The sequence below is a fragment of the Diaporthe batatas genome (assembly GCF_019321695.1).
Source record: "Diaporthe batatas strain CRI 302-4 chromosome Unknown Contig00005, whole genome shotgun sequence".
Lineage (NCBI taxonomy): Eukaryota > Fungi > Ascomycota > Sordariomycetes > Diaporthales > Diaporthaceae > Diaporthe > Diaporthe batatas.
The window spans coordinates 277,330-303,675 of record NW_025408552.1 but is presented as its reverse complement, the minus strand read 5'-3'; the positions used below and the strand labels follow the sequence as shown (position 1 = coordinate 303,675).

Here is a 26,346-nt window from a genome sequence, read left to right as displayed (position 1 = left end):
ATCGCCGCCTCCATATCAATCCCAGTGCACCATCTGCGCCTCGGGTTGCACTATCATAATGCAGCATATCAGCAAGGGGACGAGGTTCGGAGAACCACGCCCACTGGAGCTGCCCGATACATGAGGTCAGGATGAAACCCGTGACCGCTTTGACGACCAGTGCGTATACGGAGAGCAAAGAGTTGATTGAGACCTTGAACGGCCATTGCGGCAGAGGCTGACCGCTGTGAGGATATAGTGTTGCGAAAATGACGATTGGCGTAGCCACCAGAAGGACGCAAACCGCGGACTCCCATTTCCAGTTTGCCCAAAGGTGCGAGATGTAAGTTGAGCGCAGATACTCTGTGCCTGGAGACACATTGGAATATTCCGCTTTATCACAGTGAAGTTGGCTGTCTTGTTGGCTCAGACACCGAGACATGGAAGCTGTTTCTGAGGAGAGCGCATCATAAGCTTGAGTCGTTGATGACATTGTGGATGGAAAATATTGATATTTCGGTTGAAGAATTACACGGAAGAGAAAAAGAAAACGGACAAAAACTTCTCGAGACGGAGTGGTTGAAAAAGTCTGCCGGAATAAATGAGTGACATACAAGTGCGTTGCCCTCTGCCGCCCACGCGCATACTCAGCTGTCTGTTGTGTAATACAATTATTTGTTGTGGCCCCCAATTTCCAGATCCCGAGGTTGCATTCAAATGTTATTACATCAATAGCTGAATGAGTGCCCTCGTGCTGATGCAGATATTCGCACTTTGCCGCTTCTATTCATCCAGCAGTCCCCTCCCCCAACTATTTGGCGGCTGTGCCGCTGCACTTCGCAGCTGACGTACCTAGGTATTGTTTGGGTTCACTTCTATTCCGCATACGTTCGGGGATATATATGGCGCCTTTATACGGTGCCTAAGAGGTAAACGCTCATGACCAGAGAGCATATAAGAACGCAATTATACAGTGTCAACTTTTTTCTCACTGTGGGTGGGGAGTTGGTGAGAAATACCACTACAGTACGCATAATACTTGACTACCAGGCTGATGCATCTGGCGGCTTTTGCGGTTGGCGGAGGATGGGGTTAAAACGGCGGATACATACTAGTACGTATGATCCCCTGACTTCACAGTACGCCCTCAGAGTTGACCAGTCGCTCGTGGCGCAGATGGTCACCCGGGATAGAGACCTCAAGGTTGCCAATAACGCCAAAACCTCTAATTTGTTCTGGGAGGCGGCACCTTCGGCGTGGTCGTCCAGACAATGTGGAAAGCCCTTGTCACGGTCCCCATCACAAGGTTCCAACTGGCACCTTAAATCTACTCTAAATGCTTCGGACTAGGAACAAGCGACGTATCCTACCAGTGAGGAACTCCCACAATTTTCGAGCCAAGCGAAGCACCCTCAAAAGCAGGGTATAAGTGCGACCTTCTGAACCTTTCTCACCGTTATCAAGTGTTTTGCCACTCACGTAGGACAGCAGGTGGTTAAGGCCAGGTCCAACGAGATCTGGGGCCCGTTATATCGAACGTCTCCAGGCATAATATTCCTTCAAACACGGGAATTCAGGCTCTCTAGATACAGTGAGTTCTTGGAAGGCACAGGCGGGACCCTCGTCTCTCAACCGACAACCTCCGACCACCGCTTCAACCACGGCATCATACCTTACGAAAACAGCCCCCTGAGCAACGAATACCTGAGCCTCCCCAACATTACTCACGCACTAGCCGAGACGGGTGGCAGCACCGGCGGACGCGGTATCTGTAAATCCAGGGTGCAGGAAAGCCGCAGCGCTCGTCATCGCAAACAAGACTAACACCACGACGGGCTTGAGAGGGCCATCTATTCCCCCGAGATGGGCACGTATATCAAAAAGGCAAGCGTTACAGATCCGGACTGGTCGTCTTCCTTCTGTGGTGCCCAACCACCCGCGCCTGTCGGAGCTGAAGCGGAAGTATGAACCGGGCATGCTGTTCTGGATCAGCCGGGGGATCAATGCGGATTAATACATCCATTTCGTTTTTGACAATGGTAGGGTGTGCATGGGAAACACGATCTCGACCACGTCAAGTGAGTATGCGCCTCTGACCGGTTGACGGCTCGCCGCGAATTTTGACCACGGATCGCATGTTTCTGTTTGGACATCAGTAGATCAAGGGTTAGACTTTCTTTCTCCTGGAGAAGAGCTTTGCCTACCTCCTGTGCCTTCCAGTAGCTCAGCAGCCCCACTATATCTACATTATATATCAAAATGTCAAAGGGTCTCGTATGGGGGGCAAGGACCCATTTCAGCGGCCCCACTGTGAGTCCTCTGCTGCAATATTGTGAACGTGCTTATAGTGATGGCGTTTGAGGCTTTAGAGAAGCAATTTTCTATCATCTACCCGGCTGAAAAAGTCGCAGCAGTGGTATTAGAGTATAACGTACAAAAGCAGAGATGTCGCGTTAATTGCTTAGATATTCTCTTGTAGTCCCTAGAGCCGGGTGCGAGACAACGACCCTCGCGAGACGGTACCCTTGATTGCAGTGAAAAGACCACGGGAACATTCAACACTGGGCAGAACCTCACCGAGCAGGAAAACAACAAGTGAGGATCTTCCGGACAACCAGGGGCGACGAACGAACAGCAAATGCTGACACAACACCCCTCTAGCTCTTGGGCACTTGCACCAACTGACCGGTCCGGTCACGAGACTTCCAAACAGCATCACCCGCCTGCTGCCCACGAACGCCTCAGCCACACAAGAAGAAAGAGCGGCCAGAATCTTCCCGCATCCTGCATGATTCAAAAAAGAGCCACTCGGCCCGCTGGCCCTATGTGGCTGCGAGCCAGCCAGCTTTGCTCATCCTTCCTGTCCCTCCCTCCCCCCACCGCCCCGCCGGCGTTCTCGAGGCTCGGAGCCGGTGGGCCCGTCCTGCATATGGAATCTTGTTCTATTTACCAGCGGCATATCACCAGCAACGCCCTGGGCGGCGCCACGGTGGTCATGTGGTGGCTGGGCGTGAGCAACATATCAATAAAGCGACGCCACTGGGGGGAGGGGGGCGGCTTACTGTTCGCTGCTGGATACTTTTTTGCTCTGGGTCAGGCCGTGATGGAAGTACGTAAGGTAAGTAAGCTGCAGCTCGGATCAACCACGAGGGACCCGACACCTTCCTCTCGTGACGCGACTGCACGTGGCGGTGCCGCGTCGCTGGTGAAGAGACAGAGACATCGGCGGAGGGCGCCGCCTCGCAGGACCGAGGCTGTAGCTGGAGCTGGGTTTCCCTTGTTGTTCAGGCCGACCTTCAGATCTCGTGGGGTGGGGGTCAGCAGCCAGCACTTGTCTTTGCTGGCTTGACGCTGTCTTGGTAGGTGCGATGATTACTGGTCCAGGTGGGCTCAGGTGGGCGCGGCAGAGTCAGGCGGTAGACAGTGACGCGCATAATCGCCCTCTCGATCGGAGACGCGTGGGATGTGGATGTGAGTGGTTGGATGAGCGCGTCGGATGGGCCATGCATGATTACGCCGCAGATCATCCTCGGGCCGGTCCTGGACGCGTCTGACCGGCAGGCTTGCGGAGGAGAAACGGTTGCTGGAGCAAAGGTGCCGCTATCCGCAGCTCGACTGCTTGAACAGCTAGGCACTGTTTGGTGAATTGCTAGGCTTCTTTTGAGCTTGATAGGCCGAGCCTGCGGAGCTGTTTGCCTGCTATAGAGACCAGATGGTAGTTGTCTGTCACGCACATATGGATCTCTGGAGCGTGCTATCCCAGATTTTCTTCAGGTGCTAGATTGCGTAGGTTGGAGGAACTACGGACGTGTTGAAAAGCAACTGGCATGCAAGTGTTGCTTCTAGAGCTCATGACAAGGTAGCCTCGTACGATGTGCGATCTCTGCTCGATACCGTGCTTTTTCAAGCCACCAGAAGTGCATAGAACATGGTCGTATGGTAATGGCATTGCAGTGTCAGAATACTCTCAAACTTCCGATGGGCAGGGCCCTCCATTCGCATAACGAGATGGGTATCTTGGTAAGCATGAGGTCAAATCAGCAAGAGTTGTCATCCTCTACCTGCGCACAATCTTCTTGTCGTCGCCCAAGGCCAACAGAAGATCCGGGCATCGGTGCCTTCCGCACCTCCTGCAGCAAACGCCGACACCCCACCAACATCATCATCCCTTCATAATATGCAGAGCTCGCAGCAAGCTAAGACCCACAGCCTTGTGTGTGTGCGTCCTTGAAGGTGGTGTCACCCCCCGACAGCAGTCAAGTCGCTTGCATACACTCGGCTCGTTAGTCAATGGTTCGGAGCCTGCGGGAGTGGGCCGCTCTGGTTCTGGCCGCGCAGTACATTGACCTTGCAGATATGCAGACGCATGCGCGCTCGCACGATCCGGTAGGGGAGCAACCGACCCCACACAACAGCAGAGCAAGGCAGCCAGGCAACCCACTGCCGAGATGGACCTGCAGGCAAGGGGGAGGAATCTAAATCGAGCGCGGAAAATGGAAGGGGATTGACTGTGAGTCGGGAGGGGGTCTAGGTGTTCCAATGCGGAGTGGGGGATGTGCTCGGGTTGATCATCTGTGCCACATCATCCTCGATACGTGCATTGCCGCAGGGGAAGAGTGCCGGGGGCCAACAAGAGGTGCGTTGGGCTGTGCTCGTGATATCGAGCGAATATATAGCAGGTCTCTGAGATGCCAATTTGTATAAACAACATGCCGAGACTCTAATGGCCGCGACAGCCGTTTCCGCGAGAGCAGTTGGAGCCGCACAGTTTCCGGCCAGGGAAGCCTGGACTTCAGAGATAAACGAGCAGAAGCGAGGGAAGATCACAGTAGCACAGGCAGAACGGGAAGGTCGCTCATGGGCGGAAAAAGCAAGAAAGTGGCAGTGATCGCAAGGCATCCATCCATCCGCCATCCGCCATTCGCCATCCGGTGGGGTGGGCCCCAGAGTCCGTGCAAAAGATCGAAGGCGAGACCCGCATCACAAGCTTTACTATTTGGATAAGACATGTCTTGGATGAGGCATAACCGCCTTGGTCGCTGCAGCCCGCGAGAGAAGGAAGGATGGAAGAATGAATTAATGGACGAACGATGAAAAGAAAGCAACAAGGTGGGTGATATGAGAATGAGAATAGTCCCTGCAGCAAAATGGCAGGATTGCTGTCAAAACTGTGCCAACAAGTGACATGAGCTGAATGTTTGCATGGTTTCCCAGACCTTTCCAGGCCTTCCCCTTGTAGGCTAGCTCGAGGACGTTGGCTGGCTGGCCTGGACAGGCTGTCTCGAGCAGCCCGATGCCGTGGCACCCCTCTGAACCACGGCCTTGGGAAGCCCCCTCGCTTGAGGGGGTTGACCATTGGCTCGATGCGGCGGGTTGCAGCGTGTGAGTTGCGCCTGTTCCTCCAGTTCCGAAGGTCCTCAAACCCCCCCTCCCTCACTCTCACAGTGCCCCTCGAGCGTTGAGGTAGGGTGGGTTACCCGTCTTAGACTTGCAGGGTCCCGGGGACGTCATCAAATCTCAGAGAACTTTGGCAGTGTGCTGCGCCAGTGTGATGAACAGACCGTTCGAGCTCTGTTGACTGAGGCTGAGACATGGCGAGGGGAAAGCAATTAGCCTACAGTTCACCCTGGGGCCTTGGGACAATCCGGGGGATCTGCCAGTGCAGCCAGGGTACATGTCGATCGATGCGTCGAGGATCCAAGAACTTTTCGGGCAAGTTCATGTGTCGTGTCACTTTCTTGGTGTCTGTGTGGTGTACGACTATGAGGTTCTGGGTAGGAGAAGCAAGGCAAGGACAGTCGAGTCGAGCCAGGCTTGCATGCAGACAGGCAGGAGAAAAAAAGGAGTGACGGGCTGCGGGTCTTGTCCGCGATGTACAGCGCACAGGCAGGGTCGCAAACGTCCAGCTGTCGAGCTGTCGTCGTGCCGTGGTCTTCAGTGCAATGCTGTGCTGCGATGTGGCATGCGAACCATCAATCGGGCCGCTCTGCTTTGTAGTGCGCGGAAAGCAAGGTCCCGTTGGTCGGCGTAGGGCCTGGCCAGGCCCGGCATGTTGCTAACGAGCTGCTCAGGCTGGGCTGGCTGGGCTGGCTGGTCTCGAAGCTGTCAGATCCGGATCTGAGCTCTAACACAGTCCCTACTTAAGTCCTTAGGTTAAGTAGTTTCGACCTGGATCACGGCTAGGACACACTGACACGGCGCCGGTGGGTTCGTCCCAACCGATCTGGCATAATCGGTTCTTTGTCTTGCCAGGGGGTCTATGATGAATCGATCTAGGCTCACCCATCTTGAGTCTGTTCGACAAGACGAAGAGCATGCCTGTTCCGGCTGGACTGTCGTCGATGAAGCTGGAAGCTGGAAAGCTTGGGGGATGGTGGCGATATCGTGGTGCTTCTTCTTTTCTCCTTCCCCATTCCTCACTTTGACCAGTCAGTGAGGATTGGGATGGATACAGAAGCCGATGTGCCGGCGTCAGGGTGGGAATCGCAGGACTGAGATGTGAGATGAGGTCGACGTTTGCTTTTTTGGTGGACAGGGGATCGTGGACTCGGTCGTGGTTGCCAGAGCGGCCCGCTTCTGGACCCGCCTGCTTATTTCCTTGCTAGTCCGTGCACCCCCAAAATGCACCCCAAAGCTCCTGACAACAAACTCAACCAGCCACTTTCTGCCCTTGTCCTAATTACTCCGTCCTGCACGCAGTCAGTGCTCAGCAGACTCGACGACTCGACGACTCGATGTTGTATACGGAGTACCAGTTGACCCCTTTCCCAAGATGTTCCAGATGGGGAAGACAGAGACAGAGCCTGAGCCTGGTCGGGGATTAGAATGACGGCACCCGTCCTGCCTCGATGCCCACCCATCGTCCAACCGCCGTCGGTTGCCCTGTTGCCCTGCTACCAATCCTCCATTGACCGACCTTTTGACCTCGGACGCCTCTGTGGATGAGCAACCCCGGGTGGACCGTCACAGCTGCGCTAGGCTGCATGTCAACTGGTTCGCCCAGCCAGTCCCTATCCGTATTGGCAATGGAATTGGCATTGGCACTGACGGGTGGGCCTCTCCCCACTGATCAATGGCCGATCCACGACGGCGCTTGGCTGCTGGCTGCTGGCTGCTGGCTGCTGGTGCTCCAGCTCCAAGTCTCCAGTCTCCAGTTTTGCAGTCTCCAGTTCTGCAGTCTCCAGTCTCCAGTCTCCAGTCACGCCCTCTCTTCTCTGCTCTCGGCTCCGGATGCCGTGGCTGAGTGGTTGATTGCATGGTCTGAGGGTTGTGCAGACAGCAAGCAAGCAAGCGACCCTTCATGGCCACCGTCGTCGTCATCGTCATATTCACCCTCATCACCTGCATGCATGCAAGATATCTTGATGTGGGTGATTGACTGGCAGACTGGCAGACTGGCAGCATCCGGCTAGTCCGATCTGGCCCGAGCTATGCGTAGCCGAAGCAACGACAAGCAGAAGCTCCCACCCTCACGACCGTCCGCGAAAGGGAGACTTGGGAGAGAGGCATGTTTCATGTCTGGGCCGGTGATGGTCCCAATATCGGCCTGGCGATCTCCTGCCACTTCCATCCGCCCGCGCTAAAACATGCTTTCGCATCGCCCAGCTAGTCCTGCATGTACCGGTGATAGGTACTTGGACCCTGTCAACGACACGCCAGCTGTGCATGCGACATGGGCAATGCGTATGCCACCCACCCGCACCCACAGCATCAGCCTCATGCTCAGCGTAGCATCTTTCTTACCTGGCCTGGCCTGACTTCCCGCCCCAGATGCTAGCCACGCCCAAGGACTGGTCAGCTTCGAGCTAAATCCCGCTTTGGGACGCAACAATATCAAACCCACATTTCCCTTTGACAGTGCTGCCGTCCCTTCATCCTTGAAAGGACAAAAGTCGTAATATATTGTTGCCCCACGCGGTTTTCTTTGACACCCATAACCCTTCCGCGCCCAGCCTGTCCGTCTATCTGTCGGTCTGTCTGTCCAACAGGAAGTATTCAGAAATCAACCACATGCCTCAATTGGTCTGAGCACCGATCTGAGCGCCCCCCGCCCACCCGGTTCTAAGGTAGCGAGTCCCCGTTTATTATTGGCACCGTGATCATCATCCCCTTCAAGTGATAAACGCCCACCTGATCACATGATGGGTCAGAGAATTTTCATTTCTCTCTTCTTGCTAGCTTATATCCCCTGACCTTCCCATCATATCCATCTCTGTCCAACAGGCTGATGTAGCATCTTGAACAGCAGCCCCTGCCATTGGACGACTCCCAGATTTGGACATCTCAGACCAGGAGCCGAAGCCCTCGGGGCACACCGAGACCAGCTTGTCACCTGGCACAGAGCAAAACTGCTTACGAGCTCACTCCTGGCATCCCGCCCGCCAACAAAGGGACCGTTTTGGACTTGTGATAGTCAGCCAGCCTTCATCCGAACCCAGAGGGTTTCCCAGAGGGGAAAGCTGTCGCAGGTCAGGTCTCCTCGCCTGGGCTTCCTTCATGCCTTTATAGGCCGGCTTGTTGTTCATGGGCCTCCAAGTGACCTTTGCCTCTCTCCTTTGAGTTCCTTGCACAACCTCACCCCGCCGAAGGCTGTGACTCTTGCCGAAGCCAGTCTCGAGAGGGCGCACACTATTTCTTGTGGGACGCTCGCTACTGCTTACCTTTGGCCACGAGGGCCAGAGACAAGTTCGAGCCAGCGCAGGCCGCCCGTTTCCCCTTTCCGCCGCCGCCGCCGCCGCCTCCGAGGGCCGTCGAGTCCGCCTGTCCAACTCAGGCTTCGGCTGAGCGCCCACTGTCGATCGGGCAAGGATATCATTGAGTGTTTATACGGCCTCAGTCCACGAGAATCCACACTTCCGACAGCCACCTAATCTTCTGCCCCGTATGTGCTGAGTTCCCTCTGAGGTTGGGCCCTGCATGAGTGCACGGCACCGGCCAGCTGCGCAAATGCTGAATGTAGCTGACAGTATAGATTACGCACGAAGCACCCCGAGACCACAGCCCCCTACCCGGTCGCCCGCCATGGCCAATGGGTTGGACAGGCTGGAGCGGCTGTTCTCCAAGAGAAAATCTGCACCTGCCCGTGACACGACCGTGTCCAACATAAACGGCACTGCGCCCCCCGCAGATCCTGCGCACCCGGGGCAGGACTCCCCACTGCTCGAGGTCGTTTTCCCTCCGCCGTCCTTCATAAGACCTACCACAAATCGCATGCACGCCCGCGACGAGTTTGAGCTCCCATCGCCCATCTCGGTTGCCCATTCCAGCTCTTCCAATTCTGCACGGAACAGCCGTCGGCACTCTCATTTTGACACCCGGGAGATGACCGACACCGCGGGCCGGCGGCGGAGTGGGCCCTCGACCACTGCTTCTTTTCACATGCCCAGTCGAGCTTCATCACTGCTCACTAGGCGACACGACAGGAAGGCGGGTGGGCCAATCCAGCTACAGCTCCCTGGTGGAACAACAAGCACGGACAGGCCTCCGCCCCTGTCTCCCCAGTCCCCAGCAGAAGACACAACATCAACCTCAGAAGACCAAAAGGTAGCCCAACGGCGTCTCCTCGAGGCATTGCCCATCTACCCGGGAGTCAAGGTCGAGACGCCCCCGGCCTCAGACCAGGATGAGTTCAACTTTCCCTCACCGCCCTCCAGCACACGTGGTCGATTGCCACCCGCCATCCTCAGCCCGTTCACGCCAGAGCCTTCCCCTGATATGATACCACAGCGTGATTCCATCTTGAGTGAGCCAAAAACAAGCAGTGATCTCAGACGCGAGTCGGTATCCACCGCCCCGTCTAGGAGCAGGAGGACCACACTGGCCACTATCTCGAGCACTGCACTCCTGGATGACGACTGGAGGGACTCGTACGTCGACGATCCCCAGGTCACAACCAGCCCGGAGAAGAGCACCGTGTTCCAGGAGCCCAGGGTCCAGGATATCTTCGCCTTGACAGCCGATGACCTGGCCGAGGTCCGGACCAAAGCCCCATCAAATCCACCATTGAGACTGCCACCGCCACCGCCCGTGCTCCCGCCAGGTGTGCGGTATCCTTCCTTCTCTTCTCATATACGGGGCAGCAACATGCTGGCGCCGCTCGCGCCGGACGAGGTCGCAGCCTTCCAAGCGGCCCGGATCGCCAAGAAGTACGACTTCGACTTCCTCTACATTATCAACTTCTGGCCAAAGGAGATGAGCCACCTCCACCGGCCTAGCGACGCATCCAGTCACCCATCATTACCAAGCTGCTCAGCCATCTCATCCCCAACTAGCTCCTTCTCAAAACCGCCTTCCGTCCTCTACTCCCCGACGTCCGACTGCCCAACAACAAAGAACTCGACGCCCCGCCACTCCCTCCAGGCGGCCCCCTCCGAAGCCGAAAGCAGCAGCAACACCAGCAGCGACCCCCACCACATCCCCGAGTGCTGCCCAGGCGCCGGGCCCCCGCCAAGACCTGCGACCGCAGGCCGCCTGCTCGCCGCCTACGGGCTGAGCTCCCTGGACGGTCCTTTCCGCCCCGGCGCGAGGGCGCACAAGAAGATCCTCCGCGAGGGCACGGACGGTTGGATCGAGTACCGCAAGACGGACGCCAGGGAGAACGAGTTCGCGCGCGGGTACGCCCGGTCATACTACACCTCAACGGAAGAAATCTCGCCGCGCCGAGCGTCAGCGCCGGGCGGCAGCACCAGCACCCAGAACCCGAGCGTCATCGCGGCGGCGGCAGCCCGCCTGGCGACGCAGACGGAGGGCGCGCTCGCCGTGCGCCAGTCGTTCAGCCTCGCCGAGGGGGTGCTGTCAGCGGACCCGCGGGCGAGGAACAACAGCAGCGCGGCGCCTGCGGGCCGCGGTAGCAGCGGCCCCGCCCGCAAGGTCACCCGGGGCATCGTGTTCGCGGCATACCGGCGGCCCAGGGGCCACGGCGGCACGGTGCACAGCAGCCAGGCGGAGCTGGACGCGCTCGAGAGGGACGCCGAGGCGCTCGTGGAGCTGGTGCTCGACTTCCACCAGGACCGGAGGCGGTGGGAGGTCTATCAGGATGCCCGGCGGGCGTCGGACTGAGCGTGTGTGTGTGTGTGTGTGTGTGTCCCTGGCCCGACCCGGGTGCACGCTCATGAGAATTTTGTGTCGATGATTTGTGTGTTTGGTTATTGTCACCGGTGGGTGATGAATCGTGCCTTGGAAAAGAAAGACCACCGCCATGCCCACCGCTTGGATTAGGAGAGGCTGTTAGCATGCGGGAGTTGGAATGATACTGGTTGGGCATATGAGTTCCTGGGCTAGCGGGACTCCATTCAGTGAGCGATTTTCGACAACTTGCTTGGTCCTCTGCTTGGGGGCATGGTTTCCTTTGTTTCTAGCTTGATAGCGATGTGCAAATGAGCATGATGATGACACCAGTGTAAGCATCTGCATGGACGGGATTTTCTTGGGTGTCCGCTATGAGGCCAAGGTATCTATCTCACTTGCTTAACGGTACTGTAAGACAGCCTACTATGCGATAGCATCCCATAAGATAGCCTTTTAGAGGCCTGGTAAGCTCCTGTGAGTAGTTTCTCATAGTGTGATGTGACCTTTCACAAGACAATACACCAGGACCAGGCGAGCCACAGAGCTCTGTTATGACAATCTGCAACTTTTTGAAGATGCAGTTGGTTTATCGACATGTCAACTGGCTGTCTTGACTGAGAGCAAAATACCTTGTACCGCTTTTGCAGCTGTACTGGTTTGGGTCCCAGACGCCCATCTATTTTGATGACATACAGTCCCGTGAGGCCCTCACTTTGGGAGTCCGTGTTGGGGTTACCAGCCGATATCTTGTGCCTCAGCTGTCCAAACCCACGAGGCAGGTCCTTCTCGAGGTCATTGTCCGTAATTCGCCGTTGCTAGCAACCAAAAGTGTGGCTGTATGCCACATAGAAAGGGTGAGAAGTAATGCAAGTGTGCATAGAGGGCTGGGATACGGACGATAATCCCGCCTCTTTCACTTTCACGAGCGTGGATTGCGGCTGACCTGGTGCGGAGGACATTGGACATCTTTTCAGAGGCAGCCCTGGAGATTTGTCACTTGCACGGAGTAGAATAATAGTGATCTGCCATTCTCCGTTATTCAGACGTCGCCGTTCCATAGATAAGAATTTGTGAACGGTACCTAGTAGTATGTGGGCGGAATTCAATGCCCTGGAACGCAACAACAAGAGCCTGACTATAGTTTACCCTGCTGATCCGTGCTTCAACATACCTAGGCACTTGACCGTAAGTGATCAAGACACTGGTCGTGAAGCTGCGAGTAATTATGGAGGAGTCATTGGACGCGAGGTGGTCCCGCCTTTTGAAATGGTGTTGGTGGGTCATGACGGGCAGGGGAAAGCACCGAAAATAGGTCTCGAGGTCAAAGCCGGTGGCCGAGGCTCAGATACCTGCATGTGTAAGTGTGTACAATGGGTGCCAGGATCTATCGACAATAGGCTTGCATCTTCTAAGCATTTGAATTTCATATCAGTGGTGGATTTATTATTCTGCAACTTGTGAGCAATTGTAGAACAGGTCCTTCGGCCGGGTTTGAAGCTGCCTTTCAAAGGGCAGCCTTACGATCGCGATGCTCGGTTCCCGGCTTTGCGCAAAACGCTGCCTATATACGCTTGCTGTGCAAGGCCAGTAGGGTAATCATAGCCATTGAGACACATCTCATTTTTCCCCTTAATCCGACCCCTACATGTGCAAGTAATTATATTGCTACAGCCAGCAGTTCGGGAAGCACAGCCTCGTGAATCAGCAGGCTTCTGCTCTCTGATATCCCTCCCCACATACTGGTATGTATAGCTGTCTTCATCCCAGCAAGATCGCACCAGCTTGGTAATCGTCTATCGTGTAAGGCACTCTAGTCAGTGGCCCCGTCTTGAGAAAGCAGTTTGCTCCCCCGTATCTGGCATCTCATTAGTGCTGCAAAGCAGTATCATCCCGCAGCATCTGCTCACCTCGTTAGGTTCGCGCCAAAGGTCAGACCTTGACACGGACTGTCTGTGTTGTCGTTCTCCGTATTGTATGTCACGCACGAGCCAATACAGTCATTGATGCTTGGCTCTAATGACTGCGCAATGTTGCCTGACCCGGATCTAAAGTCTGTAAGGCAATATACTTCGAATGAAGAGCTGTCAACCGTGAACTGAGTGTTGTTGATTGCCGGGCAGTTCAAGGACAAGATGTTGTTTGACGGCGTCGGGAATGCCGACGAAGTGCTGGCCGACGTCGAAGTCGCCCTCGTTGAGGCTGTGGATGCCAACGAGGTCGTTGTCGCGGCACTGGTGACCGGGGCATCGGAGGTGGTGCTCGGAGCGGCCGTGGCGCTGGCGCTGCTTGAGTCGCTGGCGTTGTTGCTATTACTCGTGCCGTTTCTGGCAACCAAAGCACCTACTACTCCTCCGACGACGGCGCCGATGATGACGAGCAAGATCACAGACCCAATGATGAGTGCCCTTCGTTTTGGGACACCGCACCAGCGTTTGGGCTGGTCTGGCACCAGCAAATGCTGTTCCTGGTGCGGTGGTGCCTTCTCTGGGCTCGCATAACCTGCTTGTCGTTAGAAAATACGTACGGAGGGGCCCGTAACACGCCAGGGTAGCTTCTCTTACTCTTAGGGGCAACCTCTGGTGCCGACTCATGGTAATGATATACCTCGGGCGCGTTATAAGTGCGATCTGGTGGACTATACTGCAGACCTTCATGGGCAGGGTATTGACCAGCCATGACTGCGGGACATATTAAGTAGAGGCATGGCACAGGCGGTCCTCTACTCTTTGCGCCATCATGGGTGTCTGGACCTTAATAAAAGACAAGGCGTACCTGGGAATCGTCATACTTGCTTCTGTCAGCAAGGCCCCGATCCTTCAGCTTGGATGTGCCGCAATATCAAGCTCGCAGGGTTGTAACAGGGGCTCAGCCGCACAAACCCTGCGAAGGGGTCCATCTCGCGGCGCGTTGTGCCACGTCTCATTGGTCTTGGTGGTATGCGGCCTATCATTAGACGGCCGCATGCCCAGTGAGGCAGGCCATTTCGTGCCACTCGGGACGTAAGCACTACCCTTGCCGTCCCCATATCGAGCCACTTAAAATCACCCATGAGGCCTCGATGCTACAGTCTGAGACGGCAGCAAGAAATACCCGAGACTACTGCACCCAACGTCTTGAAGGGCAATTTCATACCTCATGCCGGCGCACACCACTCTCCCGCAGGGGCGAAGTGGTTTCGGTGCGCGGGTACAGACCAATTCAGGCCTCCCAAAGTCTAACAAATACGTCGAGAGACTAAAAGAGACCCACGGCTGCCTGACTGCCGAAATCACTGTTGTCCTGGAGCCCACAATTTCCCTATACCCCCACTGTGCAGGAACCAAATCCTTGATGTGTGCATCTACGACACCTGCAGACATTTCCATATAACGGTGAGTATTGGCACTGCTGCTGTCAGCTTTGTCGTTCTCTGTTGGTCTCGACAGACGTAGCAGCGGCTGCCATCATCATGCATGCATCGAGGCCGGCTTGGCAGCCCGGCGAGCCGCGAGCCAACACACCATCAGCGCTTGAGGACACGGAGAGCCCGGCCAGCTGCGAGTCTCTGATGGTAGGTTTTCGAGGCTCGATTCAGCCTGCGCGGCTCCGCCCAACTCAACTCATCCAAAGAAGCCAAATGGGCCGGCTTCCCATTCCTCTGCGCCGCCTCATACCCCCCCTCTTTTTTTTCGTCAAGCTGTCCCACGGGGTGCTAGCCATGACAGTTCTCTCTCGGTGTTTCAATATGGCCGTGGTACCAACGTCAGCGGCCGCAAACAAGCGGTGTGTGTACAGGTCTTAGGATCAGTGCGTGGTGCGGATCTCAGTCAGTAAGTATAATGTTTATAGTTATTGTATAGTTTAAGTTTGAAGCTAGGTGGTAAATTCAATGTTGTATGAAATCCCTATGTGTATTCTCAGGTGGGGTTGTGTGTAGACCGGTCTACTTACTTAAGTTTCATGCTCTTTACCACTGCCAGTGCTGTACCTTTAAAAATAATAACACACTATAATACTAGTAGTAGAGCTTCTATAACTTACCTAGGTACTTTCTGTCTGTAATTGAACCTGTATGGCGTCTCCTCCTGTACTATAGTAGAATACCCCATATGTACTATTGACATGTCCCATGAAAGAGTGTCACCTCGGAGGTCAGGGGAGAGAAACCGCGGCCACTACCTACCTAGGTAAGTAGGTAAGCTCCTTCCCAGGATGGTCATCGCACTGCCAGAAGCACCTGGGGAAAGAGTTTCCTAGTGGGGAGTCTGACCCGGAAACTCTGCATCAAGTTTGCGATCAATGTTTGTTGACAACGATAAAGAAAGTTATCTGCACAGCATCAAGTAGCATCAACATAATCGAGACACGATGGCTACGCCGCAACCTCCAATCAGACACGGTTGGACCACGTCCGTGCAGCAAGAGGATATTCGCCACGTCTTCCGAAACGAATTTGGCATCCCTTATTATAGATTGGAGCTTTTGAGAATCCGTACCCTGGAGTTCTTCGATGTCCTGACAACCAGGCGGCACGCCGACATTGACGATGAGGACGACGGCTCGTTCCACCACGAGGTTCTCAAAAACGCAATCGACCTCCTGCAGCGTTTCCACTGTTGCGCTCCCCTGTACCCCAACATATACGTGGCCGGAAAACATCGAAATCGCATCAGCAGCTTCTTTGCCAAGGATGTCTTCTGCAGTGTCTTCTGCGACGACATCCAGGCTTTCCACAACCTGGAAAACCCGGACGTGTTGACTGATCTTTTGGATTTCACCACCGCCATGAAGCTTCTCTGGGATGGCAGCCGGTTGGGTGGCTGCAGGCCGCAAGACACTACGTTTTTGGAGGCTTTGCGTGGCGCCACGGAAGCGTGGGCAATGGCCGGGCACAGGGGCAGGAAAAACAAAGTTTTGTGGGAACTCATGGGTCTGACATCGAAGGCCGACTTTGAGAGACGGACTAGACACACAAAGCACGAGTTTTGGTGTCTCGAGGGTCGGATTGTGGCGGCAACGACTGAGGAACGAGGAGTTGCTTGTTATGCGACACTCGAGTGGAACGAAGCTTCAGGAATCAAACAAGGAACCAAATGAGGGTTCTTGCAGTCAATTCTGTTGGAGGTATCTCGTCTGTGTGTGTGTGTCTAGAGAAGAAGCTAGCCTACGGGAAGCTATGGGGAAGGTAGTAGTGTAGGCCCGTCGGCCTGATTAGTCATCCCCAACATTGCTGTTCCAGCTGCCTATTGCGAGCGACGGGGAATTTGACCCGACAGACGATCACCCCGAGCTTGACGCTGGTAGGTACATTCCAATACAAAACTTATCTATGTATCATTGTTGTGCACACGTGGGAACTGACAACATCCCCTAGGTGCAATGGATCTTTTTTATGGGCTAGAGGCCAAGCTTCGCGCCTTGTACACTGATTGCGACAAGCAGATGCCTGAGCAGGTAGTTCATTTCCCTCGGGTCCAGAACTCCCTTATTGCTCCGACAGAACCTGCTGCCCCAATGGATCCTCCTGCTCCAGAGGAGGCCAAGGTGCAATGGGTCCTGACGCAACGAACCTTCGACCGTAACCACACGTTGACGAGCGAGGAAACGTGGCAGTTCTCGGCACCCAGGCACGATTTGAACAAGGCACTTAAGAAGACAAAGGAACTCATCACGGACATGCTCCACTCGAATGGTCTGGATCCAGGTTGGAGTGAAAAGAAGGATGGATATTGATTTCATGCATGATCAGTTAGATGACCTGCGCTGTATGGCAATGAATAGAGTTGCTTCTGACATGCGTTATAGCGGCTTCCGTGTCTTTGTGCTGACTGATGACTTATATCCAGGTCCCAGTTGACTGTGGTTTATGTGAAAATGCCTTTGATCAGCGATCCAAGAGGCAATGGTGTCGCCATGCGGTCTATGAGATTAGCGAGGACATTGATGCTCTACCAGGAGGTTTCTTGAAATCAGGCGTCAGATGAGGCAATTCTTCCGTAAATTGATGCAAAGGGCCCTGGAGGGGTTCAGTGCAGACTGTCACCACGCGCAGAGGCACCGCAGATATTGCGAGGCGTTCATCTCTCTGGAGTACTTTGAGACGCTTGAAGAGGGTAACCCTCCCTGGAAACCCATGAATAGGCCTGTCCGACACTCAAATGACACATTTGGCCTGTCCTATCACAGACATCCAATACCGCAGGTTTCGCGATTGGGAATTAGGTGGCCAAGCAGTCACTTGCCGAGTCTTGAGATTCGGCGAAATATATTGCTACCATATTTGCTCCAGTCTACTTATCACCAGCTGACCATGACAAAGTCCGCATTCACACCGCAGTTTCGACATCTGCCGTCTTTGAATTCGCCTGTTTGCCATTTGCGTCCACTACCGCGTCCTCCTCACCATCCAACTTCGCCGCATCGATCGCAGGAGTGGTGGCAATGAAACGCTTCGGCCTATTGATATATCAAGTTAATAAGAATAATTTGGAAATGGAACCTTGAACCTGATCACTTACAGGAGGAATTTAAGATCTACAATCCTCAAAACCACGACCATCACAGCCACAAGCACCCACAGTGCTAGCGAAACTGGCCAGGCATATCGATCTGATTTTGAGTAATTAGTCAGTTCAATCCCATGATGAATGTGGCAGAACATAGACTTACAATGTGGTGCTTCACTTGCAGGCCATACAAGTACTTGAGACCACGCAATGATGGAGTACAGCCCTGCGATTGCATATCCAACCACCAAAGTCCTCGCCTCCGGGTCCTGTGGTACGAGATCGGCCAACCACGAGAATATCAGCGGTGCTGTGCCTTGACACGTGTAAAGGATGAAATAGCTCGCATACGCGGCCGACAGCGGAGTGGTGTTCGGGTGCTGCGCCCAGACACTCATGATGATCGACACGACGAGGCCGATGACGGCCTGAGCAACCAGCAGCGTCCACCTGGTTTGAAAGATATCGGACGCAATTGCCCATATCCACACAAATGCCACATTGATAGCGCCACCGGCAATAGGTATCGAGTTGACCTGCGAAGTCGACCACGTTCGAGAGCCGTCGGGGTTCAGCAGCGACTTCAAGAACAGGTTGAAGTAGTTGATCCCGTACTGAGCCAGGACTGTCCCAATATACAGCACCGGGATGAAATATGCGATCCACATGCTCGCTGTCCGCTTGGCTGCGGCCCAGGTGATCTTTTTGACCCCGGCCTGGCCGTGCCGCTCGAGGCGTTCCTGCGCGATTCGGGCATGTTCTCCAGTGAACCAGAAGGCGCGAGGGTTCGGGCGGGAGGGATAGTCGGGCAGCATGAAGAAGCCGGCCAATCCAACGGCCACGGTCATGACCGCGTTTATTATGAATAGCCAACGCCTTTTAGTAGTGGTGACGTTAGCCCCGCTACCGATCCTCAAGTGTTGCATTCCAAAACAGTCCAAAACATGAAAGACCGGGATGGGTAAAAGGTGGACAGTTGATGCTTACCAACCAGCAATGCCATGGTGTCCGTCGAGCGTGTTGAGCATGGCCGTCTGCAAAGCACCGCTCATCATCGAGCCGATAGACTGGCAGGAATGGTAGAACCCCATACGTTTGGCCAACTCAGTGGGCGTGTACCAATACACTGACATTAATCAGCACCGGTGCTCACAGCATTTCACATGCTCAGATGGCCACTTACTAAACAACGTCATCATGCCAGGCCAGGCACTGCTCTCAAACAGCCCCAGGAAAACGCGCAAAACATACACCTGCTTTGCATTGTGGCACAGCGCTATGAGACCAGTGATGATGCCCCATCCAATCTCCAAACCCGGCAGCCACCAGCTTGGCCGGACCCAGGTCATGATGACCTGCGAGGGGATAAGCATAATGCAATAGGACACGCTGAACCAAGTGGTGAAATAGTTGAGCTCGTTCCCATAGAGGTTTAGGTCTTCTTTCATGCCCGAAACATAGGCTGAGCTAATATTTGTCTGGTCAAGATACTTGATCACCTGAGAAACACAGCCAAAAGTCATCAGGAAGATGTCCAGCCGCCGGACGAGGTCCCGCTCGAGGGGAGTTCGCTCCGCATGGTGGCGAAAGAACGCGGTGCGGCCTAGGAGGGCCTTGAAGCCCATGGCGCTGGCTATACTGAGACTTGTCGTTTGATTCTTGCGCGTCGTCTAAGAGAGGGAAGAGTTTTTCGAGTCTAGGTGATCAGACGGACGGCGCCGTTCCTTATAAGACATTATGACCACCCGGTCTGCAGATACTGATACTGTAGTGTAACATCGCCCGTGGCGCCCTCGAAGGGCTATTGGGCGGCCGGGTATCGGCTTGCGGGCACACGGTACTTCACAATTGCAATGAGCAGCACTGGTCGAGGGTCCTTGCAGGTGAGTCGCACCTGGAAACCGGCAATCGATCCCTCTCGGCTTAGTGGCATGCCGCCCTGCCGGGGCAAGATAGCCAGCCATATCACGGGGCTTCGTCGACGGCGGAGCAGATACCGGTAAAGCACCCGGGGTTATTCCCGGCAACTTGTCCGACATCGTTTCTTTTCCGGGTTTGCGGGCACTCCGAGGCTCGGACAGGAGTGTGCATTTCTTCTTGTTTGCAGACGCTGTCAATCACCTGATACCTGCAAGCCTAACAGTACCAGAAGGCTCATTAAAGTGACCAAGATCCGCTTGGCACCGGCAAATCTGTCTCCCAAGGTTGTTATGTGAATGGTGCAAGTGCACACTTGCACGTATGTAACCTTGGCACACGCATGTCTGACCACCGCACATCTATTCTGTCTGCGCGTGTGCTTTAATTGTACTGTTAACTCGGCTTCACAATGACCGCCTCATCAAACAATGGCAAATCGCCGACTGCCGTCGACCGCATTCATGGGCTCCCCGTCGACAACCCGTGTTTGTCCTTCTGGCAACAGACCACGCGATCGTTCCCACATCTCCTGGCCAATTCTCAGAGCAGCCTTCCGCCAACTACAAAATACCTTGTAATCGGCTCCGGGCTTTCTGGCTCCCTAACCGCTTTCGACCTCATACACTCAGCCGGTGTGCCCGGGAGCGATGTCCTCATCCTGGAAGCACGAGAAGCTGCATCTGGAGCAACTTCGCGCAACGCAGGGCACGTCCGGCCCGATGCGTTCCGTGGATTCCAATCCTACAGACGAGTACATGGCACAGAACAGGCCGTGAAGATAATCGAAAACGAGAAGGACGTTCTCCATAAGATTGACGAGTTTGTGAGCAAGCATAATGTCCCGTGCGACTTCAACCTCGCAACCACGCTCGACGTGTGTCTCACCCCGGAGTTTGCCGAGTTCAATGCCCGGAGCTTAAAAGAGTATCGGGACGCCGGCGGCGACGTGAGCCATGTGAAGGTCTTTGAGGGCAAGGACGCCGCAAGCAGGACAGGCATCAAGGAGACCGTGAGCGCATACGAGTGGCCCGCAGGGTCCAGCCATCCCGCGAGGCTGGCCCAGTGGCTGTTGAGCCAGAGCATTGCCAAGGGCGCAATGTTGTTTACGCAATGCCCGGCTCTGAACATTTCCAAGAGTTCAAATACTGAGGCATGGTGGGACGTTGAGACTCCGAAAGGCACAGTTACAGCGCAAACAGTAATCCACTGCACCAATGGATTCGTCGGTCATCTAATCCCCCAGCTGAAACCATTCGTAACACCAACGAGAGCGCAGGCGCTTTCATTCATCCCACCGTTAGCCTTGTCCGGGCACAACATGTTAGCCAGTACGATGTCGTTGCGATACAGCCTCTACAAGTTCTACTCTGTGATGCAGCGCAGAGCCGATGGGATTTTCATCGTGGGAGCCTCGATCAGAAATCCAGATCTTAGCCGGGAAACAGCCGGGGACATGGCAACACGAGACGACACCGGATTCAACGAGGAGATCAAGCAGGACATCATTGCGAACTTTGAGAAATATCTCCCCGTGTGTGAGAGTGGAAGGCTGAAACACGGAGAGGGCGTGCAGCATTCGTGGTCTGGCATTCTAGGCATGACGACAGATTCAGTGCCGTTCGTGGGCAGACTGGATGATCTTCCTGGGCAGTACATATGTGCCGGTTTCAACGGGCATGGTGAGGAACAACCCCCCTTGAGCATTGTAAATCACTGCTAATGATCCATGGACATAGGAATGGCACGGATTTTCAACTGTGCTCCTGCTGTCGTCAAGATTATTCACGGTGCCAATTGGTCTGATACCGGGTTACCTGAATGCTTTGGTGTCACGGCGGAGCGGCTAAAGCGGTTGTCCCAGGACTCGGTCGAGTCCATTCTTTGAACTGAATAACATGCCTCTACTGCGGCGAACCAGTGGATCGGGTCGAGGGCAACTGAAGATAAATCCTTGGAAGTCCTCCCAAGGCTGGCTTGAATGTCCTCAGTCGGTAGTGCTTTAAAATCATGGCATAGAGTCTCTCCCAATTTTCTCTTCGAGCTTGGTCCCGAAATTCCTGGCTCAATATGACGATATGATCTTTCATGCCGTCTTCCTTGCATTTGTGGCTTATCCATGTCTCTTCTTAGTCGCCAAGCATGGTTACGACTATTTTTGAGACCCGACGGTCCTACGCCGCTTCCATGGCATGTACTTTGCACTACCTGGGAATAAGTAGTTTCGTTTCTAATCCCCATCCATATAAAACATATGTGGCGCCTTAATACAGCGGTAAACACTCAAGACTTTTGAAACCTACATTGTCGATGTACTCTGGCACTGTCGCATATATTCCGATACCTGGGTACCTTCACCTGCAACATCGATCTACCATTCAGCATAGCTTTGAGCAGCAGGCAATGATTCCGTGCCCATGGTGGCTTGTATAAGTTCCGCCCTAGAGCAAATTACTGATGACATTATAGATCCCACAAACTACCGCAGGTACGCATGAGTTATCATTTACGGTTAGCCCTCTTCCCAACCTTCCAGACGGCACTCGCGGAAGGTAGCTCTTAGGAAATAGGCTCTGAGTCTTTGCAAAGAAATCAGTCCCGACTTAGAAGCCATACCTAGATTGAAATTAGTTTTTTTTCTTCCCGGCTTTTTCTCCCGATCTTCCCTCCCGACTTTTTCTCCCGACTTTTTCTCCTAATAACTTACAGCTACCTAGTAATATTGATTTATTTAAGAGTATATAATTCTTAAAGAGAGTATAATAAACTTAATTATATATTATAATTATTAAAAAGATTATTTTATTATATAATAACTTTAATTATATTATACTTTTTATTTAATTATTTAATATATAAACTTATTATAACTTTTAAAAAAATAATAGCAGTTCCAATAATTTACTTTTTTTCAATAAAAAATACCTTAATATCTATAAAGGGAGGAAGACTAACTACCTTAAGATATAAAAAATACTAACTCTTACCTAATTTTAATAAATATATTATAAATATCTTAATACACTTAATTTTAAAAATAACTCACCTTTTAGGTTATAAATAGATATATTCTAAAAGACCTATTAAAAGTAGATATTATTACTATATTATAGTTACTATTTAATATATATTAATAGTATATAGTAAAAGAATAAATTCTAAAAGTTTAATATTAATAAAATAAATAGGAAGTACTCCTTTTAAATATAGTAAAGCCTTATATATTAAAACTAAATTAAAAATTAGCCTAAAGTTAGCTTAATCTAATTTTAGTATATATTATTATACTTTATTATTATATATAATATTTAAGTTTATAATTTTAATAGTTTATAAATAGAAAAGAAATAGTTATTAATAATTAAATTTATAATTATATAAAAGTAGACCTTTATTTAAAAAAATATTAATATTTAAAATAATTAATATATTTTTAAAATAAGTAAGGGATTATAAATTTAATTTAAAATATATTAAGATTTATAAAAATTTTAAATTTAAATTTAAAGATTTTAATTTAAATTTTATATTTATAAAAATAAAAGCTCTTATAAAACTTAAAAGAAAGTTTAAATAAAGTTAGATTAAATTATAATAAAATAAAACAATTAATTAAAAATTAATTAAAAATTATAATTATAAATCTTTTAACTTTATATTAAAAAGAAAGTTTATTATTATAATATAATTATTTTATTAATAATTATATATTTAAAATAAAAATTATATTAATTTATTTTATAACAAAATAATAATATAAAAGTTAATAAATTAATCTTTTATTAATATATTTAATATTATTTTTTAATTATTTTTATTTTATTATATAATTATTTTATTAATTATTTACTTTTAAATAATATATATAAATAATTTTAATATAATATTATTAAAAGTAATATTTTTTAACTTTATTTATATAATATAAGATTTAATTAAATATTTATATATTATATTTTCTTTAAATATTAAGTCTTAAGTATTTATTATTATATAAAGGTATTATATATATTTTTTATATATAGGGATTAAAAATGAAACCACTTTATTGTATGGCTAGTTGTAGGTGGGAGACATTAGGCGTAAACAGGAAGCAGTAACTATCTATCATTTGCTCGTGGCGTCCAATCAAGAGGCACCAGAGCATGGTCTCAGTATTACCCTTCATGCATAATTGTCTCTGTTCGGCCAATTGTGTGTGATCTCGACAGCTGCTTCATTCATTGTGTCTCCGGGCCCTTGTATGCATGCGCACCGGTTTCGTCGGAGTCAATCCCCGCTTCTTAACATTTGAACTAACACTGCCCAGCGTCGATTCCCACAACGCGCCTTTTGCGGAATATCCACAAGAAATTCCCCATCCACTTATAAACCTGGAAAGCAGACGCCCCCTTGTAAGTTGCAACCAACAACTCCTTCAGGGTGGGCAGGTCCACCCCTTATTTTCATATGTAAAGGCCACTGCATTCGCAACTCAACCATGGATCGATGCCCAGGTGTGTTCCAAGGTTGACACCCGTGCAACTACTTAAGTAGGTTTCCTGACAATGAGCCGATCCCCTTTTGCCTCGTTGCGGCGCCTGCAGATGGAGGCCCTTGTCGCCGTTGGCGCCTGGGCACTCTCATCTATTTGTCAGAGTCTCCCTCAAGGTAGCAGCATACGCGGTATGCTCTACAACCGGGGGCTTCCCGACTTCGATCTATCCCCATTAGTGCCCAAACTCTCGCCCACCGCACGCGTGATTTATCCGAACGAGACCACTGCCTTTGATTTGGCGACATCTCGATGGTCCTCATATGAGACCCCAACGATCAGCGTCGTGGTTGTTCCCAGCACTGAGAACGACGTCGCAGAGACGGTGTGTTTGTTCCGTTTGGGAGAGAAGCAAGAGCTTCGGGATGACTTATCGTTTCGCAGGTGAAATTTGCGGCCGAGTTCAACATACCTTTCCTAGCCGTCAACGGCGGCCATGGGGCAATCAGCTCGGTCGGCAGGATGCAAAGCGGAATCGAGATCTGGATGAATCAGCTGCAGAGCGTGGAGATCGCAGGGGACGGCAAAACCGCGACTATTGGTGGTGGCGCATTGTCCACGAACGTCACGAAAGCGCTCTGGGCCGCCGGAAAACAGACAGGTGAGCTATTATCCTACAGGGGCATGACGAGTACCGTTTTTGACCAAAATAGTTACCGGAGCATGTGAGTGCACGAGTATCCTTGGGCCAGGCCTTGGAGGAGGCCATGGGTGGCTGCAAGGCCGTCATGGTCTAGTCTCCGATCAGTTCGTTTCGATGAACATTGTTCTTGCCGATGGGACCTTGACCACTATCGATAGCTCATCCGACCTCTGGTGGGCTATGCAAGGAGCTGGTCACAATTTCGGTATTGTGACTTCGGTCACGTCCAAGATATACGACGTTGAGTACGCCGACTGGGCCTACAAATCCTACATTTTCACTGGCGACAAGTTCACCGACGTCTACAATAACGTGAACAAACATCTCTTCATGGATGGAAATCCACCGGTGGACATAGCCAATTACGCATTTCTATACAATGATCCAACCACCAGTGACAAGGTCAGTAGCATACATCAAAACGGTCTGAACGACATTTACTGACGCGTACAAGCCTCTTCTCATGTTCTACATTCTCCAGGAGGGAGTCACAATTGTAGACTCTCAGTATACCACGCCTTTCGATGAACTCGGACCCACAACCGCAAACGCCGCCTCCGGTAGCTATACTGAAATCCCCACTTGGACTGCTATGAGCCTGGACGACATTGTTTGTCAGGATGCAGGGACTGCTGGGCTAAGGTTCCCAGTAGATCTCCTAGAGTATAACGTCACTGCGCTGAAGAACGCTTATGATATCTTCGCCACTGCCACTGAGGAAACTCCCGCGCTCAATGGGTCCATTTTCTTGTTCGAAGGGTACGCTCTCCAAGGCGTACAGGCCGTACCCCAGGAGTCCACTGCGGTGAGCTTCCGAGGAGATCGCCTGCTCGTGGCGCCGGTTCTAGTGTTTGAGCCAGATGGAGGAGCCCTTGACGCCAAGGCCATTTCGGTCGGCCAGGAGATTCGCGATGCCATTCGTGAAGGCACGGGTCGTGACGAGTTCCACGCGTATGTCAACTACGCCTTCGGTACGGAGACTAAGCAGGAAATGTACGGCTACGAGCAGTGGCGGCAGGACAGGTTGTTGGAACTCAAGGACAAGTACGACCCGCAACAGAGGTTCAGCTTCTACGCGCCGATAGCGTAGGTTCCGATCACAATGCTGAGTGGCTTGGATACCACGCTTTGGTTTGCTTCTAGGTAGCTTCTGGAAGAAGCACTTTGCATTGGCCTTAGAATCGCCCAGTATTTAGATATAATATCGAGTCCTTCATGTGTAACCAGAATTTTGACTGGTATCTCACCAGGCACGATACATCCAGCAAAACGCCTCGCCCCAAGAAGCGCGGCACGAAGACATGGAAGCCTTCGCGGGAACCTGGGCAGGACCGACTTCCCTCACCACGCGCTACTCGTAAGTCAAGTCCGGGGTTTGTTTCTCGTACGGAGTTGCGCCGAGGATGGTGGGTGTGAATTTATTTGTACTTACATGTCATATCGAACGCATTCGCCCCTCTCAATGATCCACCTTGACCTGTTCAAGCAGCCAATGGTGCTGGGGTTCAAGGGGGCGAGGGTCCCGTAACCCCCATTCAAGTCGATTGTGCCGTGCTGCGCCCCCAACCTGCATCTGTCCTTGCAGAAGACGCGGCAGATAGGAGTGTCTCCCGAATGTGGCTAGACTTTAACTTTTCGTGGCCTTGACGACCCGCGCGTCCCCCGCCGCCGAACGTGTTGTGTTGTTGGTGGTATGTTCCGCCAGATGATGCCTCGCACAG

At 52.1% G+C, this 26,346-nt stretch overlaps 6 protein-coding genes across 6 annotated transcripts; 4 read left to right on the top strand and 2 right to left on the bottom strand.

Annotated features, from left to right (window-relative positions):
- Positions 1 to 7,773: 7,773 nt before the first annotated feature.
- KVR01_005048 (uncharacterized protein) lies at positions 7,774 to 11,224 on the top strand. The gene is made up of 3 exons (XM_044785686.1): positions 7,774 to 8,045; positions 8,225 to 8,860; positions 8,951 to 11,224. The coding sequence occupies exon 3, from the start codon at positions 9,001 to 9,003 to the stop codon at positions 11,035 to 11,037; it is 2,037 nt and encodes a 678-aa protein (XP_044645493.1). The 5' UTR covers positions 7,774 to 8,045; positions 8,225 to 8,860; positions 8,951 to 9,000; the 3' UTR covers positions 11,038 to 11,224.
- A 1,237-nt stretch (positions 11,225 to 12,461) lies between these two features.
- On the bottom strand, positions 12,462 to 13,838 carry KVR01_004850 (uncharacterized protein). Its single transcript, XM_044782779.1, has 3 exons — positions 13,608 to 13,838; positions 12,954 to 13,545; positions 12,462 to 12,901 (listed from the first exon to the last, which is right to left on the bottom strand). Exons 1-3 carry the CDS (start codon positions 13,720 to 13,722, stop codon positions 12,805 to 12,807), a joined length of 804 nt encoding a protein of 267 aa, XP_044645295.1. The 5' UTR covers positions 13,723 to 13,838; the 3' UTR covers positions 12,462 to 12,804.
- A 1,555-nt stretch (positions 13,839 to 15,393) lies between these two features.
- Positions 15,394 to 16,167, top strand: KVR01_005370 (uncharacterized protein; the record flags this gene model as incomplete). The annotated part of the gene is made up of 1 exon (XM_044794176.1): positions 15,394 to 16,167. One exon carries the CDS (start codon positions 15,394 to 15,396, stop codon positions 16,120 to 16,122), a length of 729 nt encoding a protein of 242 aa, XP_044645815.1. The 3' UTR covers positions 16,123 to 16,167.
- Positions 16,168 to 17,161: 994 nt separating this feature from the next.
- KVR01_005160 (uncharacterized protein) lies at positions 17,162 to 19,193 on the bottom strand. The gene is made up of 5 exons (XM_044786836.1): positions 18,715 to 19,193; positions 18,519 to 18,657; positions 17,695 to 18,407; positions 17,544 to 17,634; positions 17,162 to 17,481 (listed from the first exon to the last, which is right to left on the bottom strand). The coding sequence occupies exons 1-5, from the start codon at positions 19,154 to 19,156 to the stop codon at positions 17,352 to 17,354; spliced, it is 1,515 nt and encodes a 504-aa protein (XP_044645605.1). The 5' UTR covers positions 19,157 to 19,193; the 3' UTR covers positions 17,162 to 17,351.
- Positions 19,194 to 19,697: 504 nt separating this feature from the next.
- Positions 19,698 to 21,559, top strand: KVR01_004847 (uncharacterized protein). The gene is made up of 2 exons (XM_044782360.1): positions 19,698 to 21,130; positions 21,188 to 21,559. The coding sequence occupies exons 1-2, from the start codon at positions 19,861 to 19,863 to the stop codon at positions 21,334 to 21,336; spliced, it is 1,419 nt and encodes a 472-aa protein (XP_044645292.1). The 5' UTR covers positions 19,698 to 19,860; the 3' UTR covers positions 21,337 to 21,559.
- Positions 21,560 to 23,726: 2,167 nt separating this feature from the next.
- KVR01_005252 (uncharacterized protein) lies at positions 23,727 to 25,715 on the top strand (the record flags this gene model as incomplete). Its single annotated transcript, XM_044783492.1, has 5 exons — positions 23,727 to 23,842; positions 23,985 to 24,307; positions 24,367 to 24,583; positions 24,636 to 25,027; positions 25,080 to 25,715. The coding sequence occupies exons 2-5, from the start codon at positions 23,996 to 23,998 to the stop codon at positions 25,713 to 25,715; spliced, it is 1,557 nt and encodes a 518-aa protein (XP_044645697.1). The 5' UTR covers positions 23,727 to 23,842; positions 23,985 to 23,995.
- Positions 25,716 to 26,346: the final 631 nt, after the last annotated feature.

Coding starts and splice junctions, on each gene's coding strand:
- KVR01_004847 (XM_044782360.1), top strand. CDS start 19,861: ATGACCGCCTCATCAAACAATGGCAAATCGCCGACTGCCGTCGACCGC. Junction 21,131..21,187: donor TGCCGGTTTCAACGGGCATG/GTGAGGAACAAC, acceptor CCATGGACATAG/GAATGGCACGGATTTTCAAC.
- KVR01_004850 (XM_044782779.1), bottom strand. CDS start 13,722: ATGGCTGGTCAATACCCTGCCCATGAAGGTCTGCAGTATAGTCCACCA. Junction 13,546..13,607: donor ACCAGAGGTTGCCCCTAAGA/GTAAGAGAAGCT, acceptor AACGACAAGCAG/GTTATGCGAGCCCAGAGAAG. Junction 12,902..12,953: donor TTTGGCGCGAACCTAACGAG/GTGAGCAGATGC, acceptor ATGAGATGCCAG/ATACGGGGGAGCAAACTGCT.
- KVR01_005160 (XM_044786836.1), bottom strand. CDS start 19,156: ATGGGCTTCAAGGCCCTCCTAGGCCGCACCGCGTTCTTTCGCCACCAT. Junction 17,635..17,694: donor TGCAAGTGAAGCACCACATT/GTAAGTCTATGT, acceptor ACTCAAAATCAG/ATCGATATGCCTGGCCAGTT. Junction 17,482..17,543: donor GTAGATCTTAAATTCCTCCT/GTAAGTGATCAG, acceptor ATATATCAATAG/GCCGAAGCGTTTCATTGCCA.
- KVR01_005048 (XM_044785686.1), top strand. CDS start 9,001: ATGGCCAATGGGTTGGACAGGCTGGAGCGGCTGTTCTCCAAGAGAAAA.